This window comes from Hemibagrus wyckioides, linkage group LG23, assembly GCF_019097595.1.
Source record: "Hemibagrus wyckioides isolate EC202008001 linkage group LG23, SWU_Hwy_1.0, whole genome shotgun sequence".
In the NCBI taxonomy this organism is placed as follows: Eukaryota; Metazoa; Chordata; class Actinopteri; order Siluriformes; family Bagridae; genus Hemibagrus; species Hemibagrus wyckioides.
In genome coordinates, this window is record NC_080732.1 from 9,397,124 (window position 1) to 9,416,679 (window position 19,556).

At 37.4% G+C, this 19,556-nt stretch overlaps 1 protein-coding gene across 2 annotated transcripts in view; it reads right to left on the reverse strand.

The window, feature by feature from the left end:
- Positions 1-19,556, reverse strand: part of fam49bb (family with sequence similarity 49 member Bb) — a 56,519-nt gene that overhangs the window by 11,692 nt on the left and 25,271 nt on the right. For both annotated transcript variants that reach the window (XM_058376890.1, XM_058376889.1), the window contains 2 exons: positions 3,833-3,914; positions 639-760 (listed from right to left, as the gene is read on the reverse strand). In XM_058376890.1, coding sequence (XP_058232873.1) covers positions 639-760; positions 3,833-3,905 — 195 coding nt within the window. In that variant the 5' untranslated portion in view covers positions 3,906-3,914. The remainder of the gene's footprint in view (positions 1-638; positions 761-3,832; positions 3,915-19,556) is intronic.

Below are 19,556 nucleotides of genomic sequence, written 5' to 3' on the forward strand. Positions count from 1 at the left end.
GAAAGCTGCCAGCGTGCCTGAATCAACTACTGTTTTGAGTGTTCTTAAGAGGTGCAAGTAATTTATGCAATCGAAACAAAAACAGTTTAAACCGCAGGGGAATTTTTTTCACACTGCATACTTCTTATAAATTGTTGCCATTTTATTTCTCTATAGACCACTGAATTATGATTATTATATTTTCTAATATGTCTATCATATTTTGTTATATTCTATTTTGCCTATTTTTTTTTATGTGAAATTATGTCCTGACTTTATTATTGGTTCTGTTCACTGTTGAACTGTGGATCATATAACTAAGGAATATTTATGTGACAAATAAAGAATCTTGACAGTAGAACAACAAGGCCAAATCTGTCAAAAAAGCACAAGTTAATGCTAGGCATGTTTTGTCATGTTTTACATACTTTTAACAGTTTTTCTGTGTATGTGGTTTTTAACACTGCCACAAATAGACAAGAATAATCTGTTCATATACAACCAACCCAAAAACATTGAATTTTCTACTTCATCCAACTGTAAAAACATCAGATTTTTAAAACAAATTCGATAAACAAAATCTGATTTATTAACAAATTCAATAAAATTATCAGAAGATGAGAAAGTGAGTAAATGGGGAGAGTTGGTCCTCTGTGTACCTGTCTTATCTCTTTCCCAGCTCCATTATAGGCCTGAAGTTCATCAAGAATCGCTCGGGCATCTATTAGGACAACATCCACTTGCTTCCATGTCTCTCGCTCTGCTTCCGTTGGCTGTGCATCTTGAAAACAAAAGAAAAACATACTTACTATCAAGCATAAAAGACCTGAAACTGCATGAAAAATTCAAGATATAATATGGTATATGTATTTAATTTTTTTTCAAGATTAAATGTAAATGACTTGAAATAAGAGTTCATATCATAAATGAATAATAATATCATAAAATATCATTGAATGACTCACACCAAAACATACATATCTTAATGTAAATGCAGGTAACTTGTCGGTACTCATAAGTTATTAACTAATTAAAAACTAATACCAATTAATTACTTTGTTATTTGGTAGCTTTCTGAATCATTTTCTGGTAAATTCTTTACCATTTTCAACATTTTTACCGTCCAAAACTATGGGAGATGTATTATAAATAAAGCATTTTATTCATTGTCTCCTTCATGTTGACAAACAAATAAAAATGTTCTGAACATGCAGTAACTGATAAAAAGTTTATGCAATACTCTATGCATGCTTTAGGAATGATAAGGAATGATGTACACATGCTAAACTATTAGGAATGTAACTATTTAGCATTTTGTTTCACATCATAATATAAATTAAACAGGTTGCATATTAAATTAAGTCATAAAATACTGCTTATATTACACAAGAGGAAATAAACTGGCATTAAATGAATAAACATACTTCTCCTAAGCATGCTGTCGGTCACATGCCACACACACACACACACACACACACACAGCCAACTCTCTATAAGTCACTAATATACAGTAGAGAAGTCACTGTGGTGATTTTGAATCTTGCATTATACAAAACATGAACTTCACAAACACATCTAGGGCTACAGAGAGATACATGACTCAAACAGAAATTGTAGCTAAGAGCCCTGTGCTTTTTGTTCCATTTTAATGCACAGATTTTGTTTCATGCTGCTAAGACTCTGAACTGATCACGTTGTTTAAAAAAAAGTGTCATACTGAGACACCACCATGTGGTATCTTATTGAATTTGTATTCTGTGCATCAATACACCCCTAACATATTCCTGTAACCAAGTGTGTGACGTTTCATATTGATGACAGACTGAGTAAAAATACCACGATAGGTAAAGTGTGTGGTACCAGCTATTATGCTAAATTCCTGGTGGATCACAACAGTGAAGCACTTTCCCACTGTAACACAGCTGATGCACCTCATGGAGGACTTGTTAATTAGCTGATGAATCAGAGAGTTGCATTAAACACTGCAATGCTGCGACCCAGCAGGAAACACATGTGCTCTACTCAGACCTCCACAGATGAGCTTGTTCTCATTTATGGAGCAGTAAAGCAAACTGTGGAATTTTAAACACTGGAAACTTCAGGCACTCATCTAAAGAACAATCACAGCCACAACTTTGAACTTCACTGGGCTTTAAATACAGAAACATTTTTTTAAGCCTCAAGCCTTTCACTAAGCACATTTATGTAGCTGATGCTAAATTTACATATGTGCGCATATGGCAGAAAGCATCCAGCTGAGGGACGACGACATTCTATTCTTTAATTTACGGTTACATATAATATTTGATTAGTTGTTATTAAGGAAATTGTTCTTGACTGCAGCTTTTTCTGACTCCAGCCATGGTGCCATGGTGGAAGCTGTGATTTGGAAAAAAAAACACACAGCAGAAACTCAAGCTGGAGGCCATGAGGAAAATAGCTTGTCAGGTATAAGTTGTAAGATGACATAGTGATTGGATTTTATTATTGCTGCATGAATTCATTCAACTATTTTGTCAAATTAAAGGACTGTTTCAGCATTTTTTCAAAGTCTACCTCCCAAATCTGTTGGATATTTATTATTAGAAATAAAACCTCTTCCAATTTATGCATAGGTATGTGGGTCTGATCACACACAAATACCATATGAGCACAAAAACCCAAAAACAGTTAAACACTCCAGTATTTGTATAAATGTACAAAAGGATAGCTTTGGTAAAACTTTCTATCATTGACATTACATAATTACGTATTTGAAGGGTATTCAGACCTAATATCCAAATGTTCGGTCAATATTGGGACGGGGAAAGTTACATGTATTCTGTGTCAGGTTAGGCACGTCCATTTTCAGTCAAATATAACACGATGTAAAATAAAAGCAAGAGGCCCATAAATAATAATAATAATAATAATAATAATAATAATAACAACATGATGTTATATGAATAAAAAGATGGCTGAAATAAATATCTAACAGGATTCCAGCATAATGGCAAAATACTGCTACATGAAAAGTCCCTGTTGTAATTATCACATTAATCACTACAAATATGGTTTGACTTAATAACATGGCTTCCATCTTTATTCGGAAGCTTATAACATAGCCCTTCCTAATAGCACACCCTATTCTAATGATTACTGTATAATCCAGTAGGCTGTTTACACCATATCCACTGGTTGTATGCGTGATGCAGAAAACAAAAAACAAACACAGATCTAAACACACTATGCAATCGCAAATGCAATAATTAATGCAGAAAACAGGTGAGGGACCCCACTGTGCCAGATGCCACTTCACGATCTAATAGGTGATATGAGAACAGTGGAGAACAGAATCAACAACAATCAAATACTGTACAGGGAAGAGATCTGGACCTCCCACAGTTCAGAAAAAAAGAAAGATATTTTATCATTAAGTATTTATAATTATTTTGTGAGGTTGTTTGAGGTGCAGGTTAATTTAGACATTATTTAAAGTACAATTTGTTTGGCTAAGTGATAAACTTGTAACTGATAGCTATTTGTGTTGTTTATATGATAAGACTTTCAAGGGAAAAAAGGGATATTTTACATTATAAATGCAGATAGCTAGCTAGCGATGTTTGCTTTGGGAGCAACAAGGGAAAATTCTGCCAAATAGTTGAGGACTGTCACTGCTTCAATTCTGAATACAGTCTGAACGTTTAATTGAAGGATTTTGGTCGTTTGTTTCACAGTAAAGCAATCCATAGCAAGCTGATTGTTTGTGGCACATACAGTACAGGTACAGTGGGTTGGCAACAGGTTGAAAATGCTTGCTTTTTCCTTTTAACATGTTTGTGCTTGAGGTACATGAATAAGCACAGAAACTCACTTTCAAAGTCAAGGAAGAAGTTGGGCTCTTCATCAAGGTCTGTACACGTCAAAACTTTTAAGAGGTTCCCCATGACAGATACCTAAAGAGAGAAAGAGACATGATTGTCAGTTCGAACTGAACATATGTACAGTACTTGTATGCAGGAGATAGATAACGAAAAGAACCATGATGAGAATTTTCATGACAAGTGGACCAAGGCACATTATAACCTCTTGTGTCTTCCATCCAAAGTGTGGTGCCTTTACTGCTTTTAGTCTTTTTCTTGCTCAAGTGGTACCAGGACCCAGATGTGCCACTCTGCCACCCTCCCCCTCTTTGCCCCTCTCCAGACAGGCTGTGCGGTTTTCCTGCCCGAGAACACCCTACCAGATGTCATCACCAACCGCAAGCCTTGCCACACACACCCACACAGTGCATGTGAGTTACAGGAATCCCTGTGCTTTGGTGCCTCATGCCAACCGTGCGTGTCTGCTTACAGCTTAAACTCAGTTCCCTGTAGAGGGGCCCCAAGCTCTCACCGTCCAAATTTTAGGGAATAAAAACAAAACGTACTGTCTTCACAGAAAGCAGAGCTCTAAATAGCTTTAGTTCTGTAACCGCCTGGGAAAAGTATGCAGCGTTCAGAGCATTGAGATTAAAAACCTAATTCAGGGGTCACATGAGAAGCCACATGTCTTGCCTTTTCAAAGGGACAAATTCATCATGATTACCTTGCTCTGACTCCAACTATAATGCAAAAAACGCTTACCTGAGAATTCTGGCCCTACACACTAGGAAGCGGCAAAGATTTATATTAGTGTAATGCTGTGATTTCATCAACAGCAGAAAACAACAAAACGACAGCACAACATACCAACATCTAATTTAAGATTTTCTCACTCGGATACTAATTAGCTATGACAGGAAAATGACAAATTGGCACAAATGATTCTACAGTCCAATCCAATGGCACCTGTGGTCCAATATTTCTTGAGGTCCTCCTGCAATTTAGTTTTGAAATTTGTGCCTGCAATTAGCAGATTTACTAAAAACATGAGAATGTTTCTAAGTAATCATGCTACCTCTCATTAAATGTGAATGGGGACATTACTAAGACAAATAAAGCAGCAGTTGTATTGGTGAGTTTATGTGGCAGTACAGCTTTGCTAATCTGCCATCGAAACTAATGTAACACATGAAACCTATCACTTGCTAGTGTAAACATAGGGTAAGCCATTAAAGAGCATCTTAAAAACAGGTACAGTAAGGATTTAAGCCAAGGTCCTAAAGGTTAATACAGTTTAGAAAATCTGGATCAACCAACTTCTACCAAAAAATTGCATGAGTTATTTTGATGAAAAAAAAGAAAAGAAAACATATGCTATTTTAGGAATGATTGAAAATGTACACTCTGTTACAAATCAAATATTTGAAGGTGTAAATATAATTGTTTAATTCAAAAGTTGAATGTGGGTGTGTCCTGCAACAATCGATGACAAAAGGCAAAATCAGCACATGCTAAATCCTTCATAACTGAACAATCAAATGACTACAATTAGTCAGCATTAGCATACCTCTAAAATAATGAAAAAGCATTTAAGAAAATAAAGAATGTAATAAAATGACATTCTACATACTTCTTCCCATTTCTCTTCTTGTATTTTTTTAAATATGCATTCAACATTGCATCTGGCATGGATAATTGATATGGGGATTTGCCATTAAATAAAGTAATGTAAATATTTTTGTCAATTACTGTTCATTATCAACTGTTCAATTTCAAGGCTAATATGAACAAATATGCATATGTCAAATAGCCAGACTGAGATTGTGAGGCTTCTATCTGGTAACCGACCAATACCAAGCATTTACAAAGTTCATACCCAGTGTTAGCTACAGATTCATAGCAAGGAATTTGAAGTATTTTACAGTTGGGGGATTTTGTCAGTTGATTCTTAGAAAGTGTGCACCTGGGAGAGAACATTTTCCCAGGCAACCCTCTCCTCTGATGAGTGGTAAAACCTGTGGCCTGCTGAAAACAAGTTCATGCAGACCTCTGGAAGTTCTCACACACATCCCACACTTTATCAATGACAGATCACAGAGAATTTGCCTTCCCCCATGTGCAAGGCCAGGAAGAGAAAAAAAACACAGGTGGTGAATAACTTTGAATGTAGAAAAAAAAGATAGCACCGGAGGCAGGAAGACAGAGGCAAAAGGAGACTGATGACACTCAGCACTCATAAACTGTTCCTTTGCCCACACTTATAGTGAGGAGGGTGTTACATAATCTTGTGCATGAGCATCCCAGAGATACTCTCCAAAACTGTAAATATGTTTTAGGGGACTTTCCCCCAATTTTCTCCTTATTTTACTCATGGCCAGTTCCCACTCATCAGGCAGCTGTCCCCTATCACACGTCAGCTACCAGTGAGGAAGAGGTTCCACAGAGGCACATGAAGCCAGCCAACAGCTTCTTTTTAAACTGCTGCTAATGCAAGACATGCATTTGGAGGAAAGCTCTATCTGCCCATTTCATAGATGCCCATGACGGGCTAGTGGCTGATTAGGAACAGAGAGTATGCCAGCCTTCTCTCTAAGAGCATGGCCAGTTTTGCTCTCTTGGGCTCTTGGAAACGGATGGCCGTGGAATCTTCAGAACTTGCATTCCCACTGGAGAGTCCAAGTTAAAATGTATCCCATTGTTTAACACACCCACAGTGGGGTCCTTTGAATTTATTCATCCTAATGGGAAATTTACAATTACTGTTGACAGTGTGCACTTGAGCTAGCATGAACTCCACAATTTTGTGCAAACTTACAATCCAATATTGATCAAGTCAAAGAATCTGGTCTGAACACATGCTTCAGTAGAAGAGATTTGGCATGAGGAACATCTGACCTTTTTGTACAAAGCAGTTGACATGGTCAAAACCACAAGTTTACATTCAAATATTGACCTAGTAAAAGTGCAGAATCCTGAATATTAAATATTTAAGATATTGAAAACGTACATCTTTTGTTTTAAATATTTCAGAATAAATTTTAAACAATGCACACCACATTACAGCCCATATCATGAAGGTGCATGCACACACACACACACACACAGGTATACATCAGGGATGTGGAAAACACTGCAAACACATACAATAAGCTTCTGATGCAATCATTTGCAGCCTGCAGTCACTCATCATGAAGGTCACACTTGTCTGATAGTAGCATTTCAAATTTCATGTGATGTCATTACCCAAAGATGTTTAATCAGAAATGTGGGTTCGAGTTTTGACAATCAAAACTTGGAACCTTTGAGGTGAATTGCACTGGAGTTCAAACAAAGAAAGAGTGGACTAAAATCCAGAATCTTCTTGGAACTGGTCTTAATGGATAAGGTGTTGAACTACTGATCATGTCATGATCATGAGTCATGAGTTTGACTCCCGTCCACCAAGCGTCCACTGCTGTGCCCTTGAGCAAACCCCTTAACCCTTAATTGCTCAGTTACATGAGATAAAATGTAAGTCACTCTAGATAAGGCTTTCTGCCAAATGCGGTAAATGTAAGCGTAATGAGGGACTAATGCAGGACATAAAGCTGTTGTGAGCTACTTACAGAAAAAGATTTCATAAAATAAGTAATGTAGCACCTTTCCTGTTCCATGTACACGCATAAAAATAGGATTTAAGGTTCTGTCCCAAACCACACATTAAACAATATGCCTAAATAGTAATGACACAAGCGGTGTAGTGGCATATTATTTAGTGCAGTAGTACGTTCCTTTTTTTAGACACAGCACACATGGTCACATGTCCCAATTGCTTAGTATTATAGAAGTGTTATGAGAATAATATAACATTACTGCATACATCGATGTAGATGTAACAGTTACCGAGTATCAGATGAAAGAGCAAAGCTTGTCTTTCAGCTAGTGTCTGCCTGATCAGCCTGGGTGTCACTGCACGCATAGTAGCACTCACTAGGTGGTATTAGGATAGTAAACCCTTACTGAACAATAAAAAGAAAGCAGGGGCAGAGGGTTTTATTCACTTGACTGTACAAAACACTGGATTTCTGTTATTTACTATTTGCCCACCAAAATAAAGAACAAATGAAAGCCTTAAATTTTCAGCAAAAGCTAAAACTCCATCATTCCTTATACTTTACAATCATACTCTGTCACCCTCACTCTCCTGAATGTTTCCTTCTCCTGCCATTCAGAGTGTGTCTGAAGTCGGACTGTGATGATGGTTGACACGTCTGATCTGATACTCATATAAAGTATGCATACAAAGTTCCTGCCGATTCCAACCTGACACCCCTGACACAGCAGATTTTCTCTGATTTACACTTACAGAATTGCCAGGGCAAATCACAGCAGCTCAGCATAACGAAAGTAAAATATTTTTCCCCTTGAGTTAATAATGATTCCTTAACTATTTACTACATGCAGTGAAATTAGCTCAGAAAGACACTTAATAAATGTTCAAGCACACAAATGTAACTGAGAGAAATTACATTCGGAGAAACTGTGGAAGGAGGGACAGCAGGTGGGACAGATTATTTCAAATAGTGTGTGTGTGTCTGTGTGTGTGTGTGTGTGTGTGTGTCTGGGAACGATTTAGACATCATTAGAGAAGACGGCTCCCAATAAACCAAATTAGTGGGTGAAAATTCAATTTTAACAGGGCAGAGGGGTAGAGCAAACATCAGTGCACCCTTTAATGTGTTCCATCCTCACTTTAGGGATCTAAATATGCTTTCAGCTCAACCCCCTGTGCTCAGTTCCTCGGCTGCTGAACTCCTGCTGTAATTAAACAGCTTGTGTGTTCTAGATGAACCCTGAGTCTCAGACAGCCAGAAGTAGAAACCAGGAAAGGAGAGATAGTATGTCACATGGACATGTACATCTAATGTAAATCTATTACAATGGCTTTTTGGCTAAATGACCCTTGTGTCTAATGAAAAACATCCATCCACTCTTCCATCTATTCGTCCATCCATCCATTTCCTGTACTACTTAACCTACACAGGAAAGCACATAGAAATCAACAAAATGTGTGCCCATAGGGGCATGTTTATTGCCTGTACCTCAAATTGCATGCATTACATGATACAATGCACTTTAGAGGTTCTCACATACCATGTTTATACCTTATGTAGTCAGCATTACATACAGTATGTGTATACAGTAGATATATGCATTTAGTATATAGGAAGTCATATAAGAGATTCTGCATAAAGACTGCTTACAGATAACAGATTTTAAGACAAATTAAAAACATTAAAGTTTCTGGTTAAGTTCTAGTTCTGCCTCTTCATGATTTTCTTTCCCTAGGAAGTCTACATAATTTCCCTCTTCAAAGATTTATGCAAGATGCACACAGTGTAGAGCTACAGCTAATCTGTGTTATGCTTGTGGCAGCATAAAATTATAGGCTTATTAATATTCAAATGCATGCATGTGTGTGTTTGTCTTCAGCCATGTCTCGAACATCAAAACAATCACAGTCACAAAAGGACACCTACTCTGTAATTCTGGGCTACACTGACACACCCATGAATAAATCTTTCAAGGCGACAGCTCACAGAAGACAAGGGACTGAGGCTTCCCTCATGCCAGGTGAAGACATGAAGACAGAGAATCGTCTAAATATCTGGTTAAGGGTATATACCTTTACAGATCAAGTGGCAGTGGTGGCTCAAGTGGTTAAGGCTCTGGGTCGTTGAACGGAAGATCAGGGGTTCAAGCCCCAGCACCGCCAAGTTGCCACTGTTGGGCCCTTGAGCAAGGCCCTTAACCCTCTCTGCTCCAGGGGCGCCGTATCACGGCTGACCCTGCGCTCTGACCCCCATGGGATATGCGAAGAAAGAATTTCACTGTGCTGTAATGTATATGTGACAAATAAAGGCTGTTTCATTTCATCAGAAAATGTACTCCTATGGTTAGGTCCTATTGCCTAAAAAAATCTGTTCTACAAACTGTTAATTGCAGTGCAACATGTTGGCATTTACATGTAAAAGACAAACACAAAGAGGTACTGCAACTGATTCAGAATTGATAAAGATATACTGGATCAATTTCAAGGTTATGTTTTTGAATCATAGCTTACAGACACATAATGCATACAACAGTACCATGTGTTTAAGGAAATGCTGCATGTGATTACCTGGCTGCTTGGTTTTTTTTATTTCAAAGAGTAAAATGTCCCATCTCAAACTATATATGGATTTTATAAATATGCATAAACATTTGAGTTAGAAAGTACTGTGCATTCACTCACACGCTAAACACAGCATACCGTTTTACTGCCTTTTACTCTACCATCAGGTGCGCTGTTCCCAGCATTGCTGGAGTATCATTGCAAATGCATTGCAATCACCAAAAGAACAATTCATCCAATGAGTAGTAGTCTTTTAGTAGTCATGGGGATTTCTTTTAAATATTTATGAAATGAGAAAATAAAGGATGACAAAAAGTTAGAGTTCCAATGCCCTGTGTACTGCATGTGGTCTGTGTTTGCTACAAGGGATGGCATCTCTATAAATAAAAGCTCAATTCTTTTGTGAATTTCAGGTCAGCTTGCAGTGAAATATGGTTTTAGTTTGGAGATCAGAAAGGCTAGGTTTAGGACAAACCACTGACCGATAAAACTCATACTCATGTCTCTATTTGTATTTATTTAAAACACATTATCTGTTCATTTCAAATGATGCATTTATATTCAGTAATATTGTTACACTGTTTTAACGGTATCATTAAATATGTTAAATAAGATCTTTAATAAAAATCTTTACAGCTTTATATTTATGTTCTTAATCCAGCTTAAAGGTCAGAGAATTTGAGTCAGTCTGAAATTTGTATGCCTTAAATAGGACTTAATGAAGTAAACTGTTTACTGTTTCAAGCCATTACACATTATAATGAGAACATATCAACTGGGATACAAAATGGTAAGCTTGCTAATAAAGATAACTGCAGACTTAATTAGTTTATTATATTAAGTTCAACAGGAAACCACCATTAAACTATTGTTATGATCCATGTGCTTTGGCTCATTCTCTTCTCAGGTCAGTAACAGGAAAAAAAATAACATGGAACATGAATGTTTCGCTGATTAGTATTTCTAAATTCAAGCAGGAAAAAAAGAAACTTTTTTCCCAAGCCATTAAGAAAATAGAAATAGCAGAAACAACATTTAAAACTGTCTATAATCCTGAATTCATAAATGCATAAACCCCCCACCTCCAGAGACAAACCAGAGAAAACAGAATACCACCAAATACAGTATAAGAGGTGTAAATTTGAGACAGGCACACAATTTCCAATTTCCATGTGTTTAAAATAAGAAAAATAATCCAAATGTGTGTGTCCTGAAAAGTACACTGGAGAGTACTACAAACCGCCACAAAATCAGACAGCTATATTTATTTATTAGCTATATTTCACCTGCTGTGGCTGTAATGAGCCTCTGTGTGTTTGGTGTTAGTAGGTTACAGTACAAAATTGTGTCAGTGGTGAGGAAGTCTGAGATCCAGGTATATAGGTGTCAGTGCTGTTTACCACCCTTCCCAGTGTACCTACCCACAATGCCACACTCTATCACACTGGCACTGTAATGAGGTCATGCTGAGGAAAACGAACATGCAGACACCATTTGTAATACCTGTGATACAAATCATACCAACAAAAAAAAAAAAAAAAACCCAAGAAACTGCTATTCATAAGCTTTAAAATCTAAAATGACAAACATGTAACTCTGAAACTGATTATATTTAACTCAGCTTTAACACTTCTAAACATTGTTTAAAGGTAGGATCAGCAAAGTTAAAGTCAAGACAAGATTGTGTTTGAGTATGGTTTTGAAAGAACCACAAACGGCAAAAGTGCCCCCCCTCCCAGATATATTTAAAAAGTGTCTCTGTCTTTATGCAGATTTATTCAACTTTTTATTATACTATTAAAAAGCAATTAAGACCTTGGTAATACTATGTTAATGTAAAATGTACCAATCATGTCAGTAGTGTGTAAATCAGGGAGTTTGCGGTTTGTTGTCATTATTAGCATTTAAAATCAGCACAGAAGAAGAAATGTTGATAGGTTGAGGATCTTGGATAGTTATACTGCCCACTGAGTTAATGACATGAAAATCTTCGAAAAACCATAAAAAAAAAAACTTAAAAAGATGTGTTGACACAATAAACTCATTTCACTGTGATCTTGGAGAATACAGGATCTCTCTGTACATGCTCTCAGTGACCAAGACAGAACCATAGGCAAGATTTTGGTGCTTGACACAACATCAACACCCCCTCCCCCTGAAGAGATTGCGTGCTGGAGCACAGTAGCTATAGAGGGATTGAGGTACATGTGGGGGATCATCTGAGGCCGCATGGTGCTTACGAATTCACTCCTGCACTCTGATTGGTCAATGCTGAGCTCTCCTGCGTTGCACTGTATCCATGGTGCTGAAAAAAGACTAAACCTTTGCTGAAGAGCCAATGAGGCTGCAGCCTGTGAGGTGCAGGACGGGAAAATAGTACAACTTAAAAGCGTGAGCATGAATACATGAATGGCGATGAGGTAATGCGCCAAAAACTTCAACCTAATACAAGAGCACAGCAACACGAAGAGATGGAAGCCGGAGTTTGGAATATTCCACATTCCTACTCGATTAAGAGATTAGCCTTTACACGGGCTAACCATGTGAACTGACCTACTTACAGAATTCAGGTCAAGATGACGGAATAAAAGCAACAACATGCATTTCCTCTATGATCATTTTAGATCTAATTTGAATGCTCATGTATTTGATGGAAAAAATGGGAAAATTGGTCAAATCCTTCAAGAATTCTTTAAAAAAAGATTTCCTAGTAGTATTCATAAAAGCTTTCTACAAATCTCCCACAACCTTACACACAAGAATAGCGTTCAACATGACTAAATAAAGCACACACACACACAAGCATGCCTGCCCAAACACACACACGCACATTGGGTAAATGAGAAGGGTGCTGGCATTCTGTTGCAGCATTGCAGCATGGGAGTCCACGTGTCTCAATGAACTACACTAGCTCTCTGGCGCCAGAAAGACATGTGCACTCTCCCCTCCCTTTTTCTCAGTCACGTGGGCATAGACGTGGAGGGAGTGGGATAGGAACGGGGAGGGGGAGAGAGAGAGAGAGAGAGAGAGAGAGAGAGAATAAGACATACTTGCCCATTATTGATATGCATTAGAATCTGAACACTAAAACACTGATACATATTGATCATTAGAATAATGAAAGGATAATTAAAGCAGTGCTTTTCCATCCCAATGCGCTGCATTATTCAGATTATAAAGTGTGATGAATCCTATTGGCGAATCAGAAATAAATGATTACTAACTCTGTCTTGTGCGGGTGAATAAATCACACATTTTACCTACAACACAATGAATTTTAGAGTTTGATTTACATTTTAAGCACTTGCATTTGCATGTTTTCATTAAGCCAACACAAAGTGGCCATAAGACAGAATCCAGTTCAAACTGAGCCCTGGAATAAGAGCTGAGAGCAATTAGAGTGCCACAAAACTCCAAGTTTCCAGCAGCTAACCAGAAACATGTATGTAATTTGTGTAATAACAAGTATGTAATATGTGTAATAGTGGTACAAAGATAAGAGAAGGGGGGAGAGAGAGAGCGAGAGAGAAAGCATCCCAGCTGCATGTGAACATAAGTATTGCTTATTGCCCACCAGACTTTCAAGAGATCGTACTGGGTATTTGGTCATATTGCTAATTTCTCATTTTGGCATAAAAGATCTGTCATTATTTCCTAGGATCCATGTGATATTTCATAAGAGTCTATAATGCCTAGTTTCCCTAAAGTGACCCACTGCTGTGGATCATATCCTTGGTCCTGGATTATCCAATTATGGCAAACACCACAGACATGAATACATACCGAAAGAACCTGTTAATCTACTGCTGTACAGTCTGGTTTTTAACCTAATCGCTACAGCATCTATATCTATATATATATATATATATATATATATATATATATATATATATATATATATATATATATATGATAACAACAGATAAGATTTGACACATTCAACCATTTATCCAGTCAGCTGAAACTTACTAAAGGAGGCATAAGGGCAGTTGTTGGTGAAGTCAAAAAAAAGAGACCACTTTTTGTAAAGGACAGAATGTGTTAGTGCGTCAATTCACATTGCATAACACCCTGCCTTACACAAAATATATACTTTTGTCTGACATGTTGATGTCAGAGTGGTGAAGGTGTGCGTGAAAAAGTTGTATCTGCTGCTGAAAGCTGCAGGAAAGTTGCTCATGAAATTTTTATTATTATTTTTTTTTTTTATTACTTTATGCACTAGTGTAGAAAAAAACGAATCTTATGTGTCAGTGTAGCAAAATAATTGAAGCATTGTGTGTGCACGTTGGAGCCATGTGTATTATTTCATTATAATATTTAGAGTTTTACATCAATTACTTGTGCTTTTCTCTACTGGAAACTTATCCATGCTTTAATAGATAAACTGACCAAGCATTGAGATTACATTTACATTACATTTGCTCAGCCATCAACTCTTATGATTACAGGTTACCAAATGAGTTAAGAGTTTTCAGTTCTCTCAGTACAGACATGTGGTGCAATTTTTCTCTATGGTAATCACACATGCATAACATATAAGGTGGAAACAGACAAGGCTAAAAACACTCGAGTATTCCTTTAAGCATTAGCTAATTACTTGGATTAAGTTTGTTTAGTGCATGGAAATTTACCAAAATCTCTGCTGCCTTAGTGCACTGAGTTCATCAGTCTTCGGCATTAAGCTTGTTTCTCTGTGTGATCTTATATCATTGATCAATTCAATGAACATAATCAACAGTTCTTCCATAAATAATTATGTCTGTACATAAGTGTGTGCTACAGTTAGCAAGCATGTCCTGGGAATTTATGTGCATGCAAGTGTGTGTGTTTGTGTGTATAGGAGGGTGTGAATATGAACATCTCTCTGCTGTGTCAGTCTGCAGCAGCATCCTCAGCAGCAGCAACAACAGTGCACAGTTTCAAACTGACCTAAATCTCCTGGGGTGTGTTGGTGCATTATTAGCATTAGTCTGGACCCCATGACACTCATCCAATCAAAGAGGCAGAAAATGGGGCGATGACCTCTCAACTGGCACATGCCACACCCATAAACCACATGGTAAAGGGTAAATGGGTGACAGCTTGTTTGTAATTTATAGCTCCCTCCATATGGGCTACCATGAAATAAACAGCTCCTTTATTGTCTTAAAAAGGGTGGAGGTAAAATACAAAAGGCTTGCTCAATCAGAAAAAAAAAAGAGTGGCTTTATGGCTGACAGGCAAAAAAATGTTCAAAGCCATAAACCTTTCTTGAACTTAATCATAATGCCAATTATCTTAGTCAAATCCTTGTATGTTATCTGTTTAAATATTATCTAATAACTAATCCTTTTTACTGCAGGTCAGATCAGCAGAAATGAGTCGGTGGGATGCGGTGGGATCTAACAGGCCAGGTTTAGAGCAGGATTTTGGTTAATCCTTGCTTCAGTAGCACCTCTTAGTCTTCATGGTACCATTCATGATCAAAGCATGAAACCATGGCAACAACACATAACAAGCCAAAACATAGCACCTTCACTGATGGATTGGGGAAGAATTTTAAGCCAAACCTGTACAAACCCTACAAAGTCTATTTAATCATCAAACACTCATCACATGCACTCTGTTTGCATTTCAAAACCAGCCTGATCTGTGTAATCTTTCAAAAATGTTAACTTTACTGATGATGCATAGAACAAAACAGAGCCACAAAGGATTGTAGTTTATTAAGTGTCTGCTTATCTGTGAGACTTTGTCTTAGTTTGGATTCGAGGAGGAGACACTGTAACCTCAGAGGTGTCTTCTCCTGGAGATAAGATTTAAAAAGCTGAGGGGAAATAACTGTGCCACTCCTTACTGCAGGGATCTGGCTAATGTGGAGGTGCAGGACCAAGTCAAGCTCTGAATACAGATATATGCAGGACCGTTGCCCCCTCTCTCTCTCTCTCTCTCTCTCTCTCTCTCACACACACACACACACACACACACACACCTTACTATTTTTGTGAAGACCGACCTATGACATCATTATTAATGCAGCTAAATTAACGGTATGCTTGTGCCTAAACCTAACCCTAACCTCAGGAACCCAAAGGAAACATTCTAAAAGCTGCAACTTTCATATAAAACACACACACACACAGTATTACATCACAGAGTATTATCTTTCTAGAGTATTATTGTAGAGAAATAGAGCTACACCAAAGCCTAACTTTACCCTCTGTACTATATTTGTTCTGCATTCTTTTGCACTAGCACTAAATTAAGGTCTCAGCAATGTCAAACTTGTTGTGTATTTGTTTCGTGGGCACATTTTGTCTACAAAGACAGCTGAACACATATTCACACACATATGTCTATATGTCTAAGAGTAGTAATACCACAAGCATATGCCACTAGCATACTAAACCAGGGATGACTTTGACCATGATTGGTTAACCCTTTATTACTCAGCTGTCATACAGATACAAATCACATGAAGAAAACCCAGTATTAAAAAATTCAGATTAAAGGTGTTAATCTGGTGAGGAGTTGAGATTTCTGTGCTAAGGGTGGGGCACTGGCACAGGGGCTTTGGTGCTGTGTTTGGCATGCAGAAGATTTGCGCTAAGAGGATTGGGATGATGTGTAAGGTACATAGCACCCTCTGGTGACTGTTAAGAGATTAAAGTATGGAAGGTGCCACTCCCTGTCTCTAGTGTTGGCTCTATAAATAGTTCAAAGTTTAGATGTCAAAGGAAAGGTAGGCAATGGGATGTTCGTGAATTGGTTTCTTAGGGTTCTGCGTCATGCTCTGAATGTGACCTGAAGCATCAACTGCCAAATGTAAGCAGATTTGGATAAAACAGCCTAACCAGGGGTTGCAAAAACCTTCTTCTGAAAGCATTAATTACACTATTCTGGCATAGTAATCAAGACTTTGTAATTTACTGATGGTGTAGTACAGTGGCCAAACAGAACTGAAGATTTTTACTGGCCACAAACATTTTACTAGCCAGTGAAATGAGCTTAGGAAAACGTTAGTCCGGATACACAGTGTGTGGTGGAATAAAAAGTGTAGACCATCAGAGGATGACACATTGCTAAATTAAAAGGAAACCAACCCACTTAATGTTTAAATAATCCTTTCCCTCCCTCCTTCATGTACATCCACATATGCCACTGCAAGTATTTTACATGACTCATCAAACCCAAGTCAAATCTGCCTCATGCTTTTGAGATGTCTCACACAACCACACTAGACACTGGATATGGTCTATGGATAAAGACACAGCCTCATACTGTCAGCCCTTTAAAGGTCATTTACAATAATGTTTAAATAGCAAAAATAATTTCTCTGTAACAAAATATGAGTCATTTGATAAAAAACTTTCTTATACCACGCAGTTGTTGTATTCTCAACTCTGACTGCTCAGAAGGTGTTCATTAATTTTATATAACATCAGGGCTGTGACAATAAGGCTGGCTGCAAGGTGAATACAAAAAATGTATACTGTATTCATGTGTAATACGACAATCGCTATTCACTGGGACTTCTAATTGGTGGAAATGACACATAATACCATGCTAATAAAAATTATTTAAAAATAGAAAATAAAATAGTTTCTGATATAATGATAAATTCTCTGTAAGGAGATGTTATTGTAACATATTTGGAAGGGGTCTCTTGTGTCAGTTCTTTGTAACACTCGAAGGGAAAGATGAAAAATTGTATTTTTTTTTTTTTTTAAATAATTTTTTTTAAGCCATAACACTATGACAGAATGGTGCATATTCTCAAAATATGGCAACTTTTTCTTGTAATACTGCAAATTATTTCTGGCAATTTTATGACTACTCTCTAGTCTACTGTTTTAATACAAATAAATGTCTAATATTAATCTTGAACCTTTTGTACTATATTTCTTATGTTCTGTAAAGCTGCTTTAAGAAGATGTCCATTGTTAAATGCGCTATACCAATACAATTGAATTGAATTGAATTAAATTGTTATTAAATGTAATTGAAATAATGAAATAAGGGGCATTATTAATGATGCATAATGAAAGAAAGATTAATGACATTTTCCTCTATATAATTGAATATCCAATTATATAATAGATTTAGTAAATTCAATAAAAGACACAGTAAGCACTATAATCGGAACGCTAAGAATGGCATCCTCACCCACAACACATCCAAGTCTCATAATCTGAACGATAGCGCCACCTGCTGAACCACTGATCATGAACCATACTTCCGAGTTGTTATAACAAATATTTGTTAAAAGTCAGGAGATGTTTGTGTGTTGGCCGGGTAGCTCTGGAAAAATTTAAGAGACCACTCTTAAATGTTTCTGAAAACAGAAAACACATATACAACTCATTCTGCTTAATGAAGTAATGATTAGGTGATCACCTGAATCAAATCTTATTTAATGTGGAAAAGCATAAAAACCACTGCTGTTGTCATCACTATCCTTTTCCAATAGGACTAGCTGGTTAGAAAAACAGTGCTAGTAGGGAGATGAGAAGAAAAGTTTTGGGTGAGGAAATGAAGGGTTCAATTTTGGCTTTACTGGCAAAGGGTATACAGTGGGCATCAGGCTGCTTCCATTCTAAAAAATTTCAAAGACTGAGGTTCACAAGAACAAGGTCAGGTTGCAAATATAGGAAACAACAATGCTACAGCCTTGTACAGGCCATAAACAACTCTCCACTGACCAGGATGACCACCAACTTATTCAACCACCGTAGGATGACATCAAGTGACCTACAAAAAGAATGGCAAACGGCAGCTGGGGTGAAGTGCACTGCATCCTTGGTTCGAAACAGGCTCCTAGAGACAGTCATGCAAAACTATAAAAAAGAGCTAGGCTGAGGTTTGTAAAAGACCATAAGGATTGGACCGTAGAGGACTAGGGTAAGGTCATCTTTTCTGATGAGTCCAATTTCCAGCTTTGCCCAACACCTGGTCATCTAATGGTTAGACAGAGACCTTGAGAGGCATAAAAGCCACAGTGCCTCGCACCCACTGCGAAATTGGGTGGAGTATCGGTGATGATCTGGGGGTGCTTCAGCAAGGCTCCAGGACAACAAGGCTGTCCTGGAAGAGAACTTGCTACCTTCTGCTCAAAACAATGTTCCCCAACTCTGAGGATTGTTTTTAGAGGCAGGAAAATGCTCTACGCCACACAGCCAGGTCAATCAAGGTGTAGCTGGAGAACCTCTGGAATGTGATCAAGAGGAAGATGGAAAGTCACAAACCAACAAACCAATCTGAGCTTGAGGTGTGATTGAAAATCAGGGTTATTTCACCAAATATTGATTTTTGAATTTTTCCTAAGTTGAAACAGTAAAAATGAATATGAGCTTGTTTTCTTTGGACTATTTGAGCTTTGAAAACACTGCATCTTTTTGTTATTTTGACCAGTTTTCCTTTTCTGCAAATGAATGCTCTAAATGGAATTTTGGAGAATTGTTGTCAGTAGTTTATAGAATAAAACAAAAATGTTTATTTTATTCAAACACATACATTTAAATTGAAAAACCAGAGAAACTAATAATTTTGCATCAAAGATGAGGGTTCACCACTATCCTTCCAGGTTTTATTATTGTGTT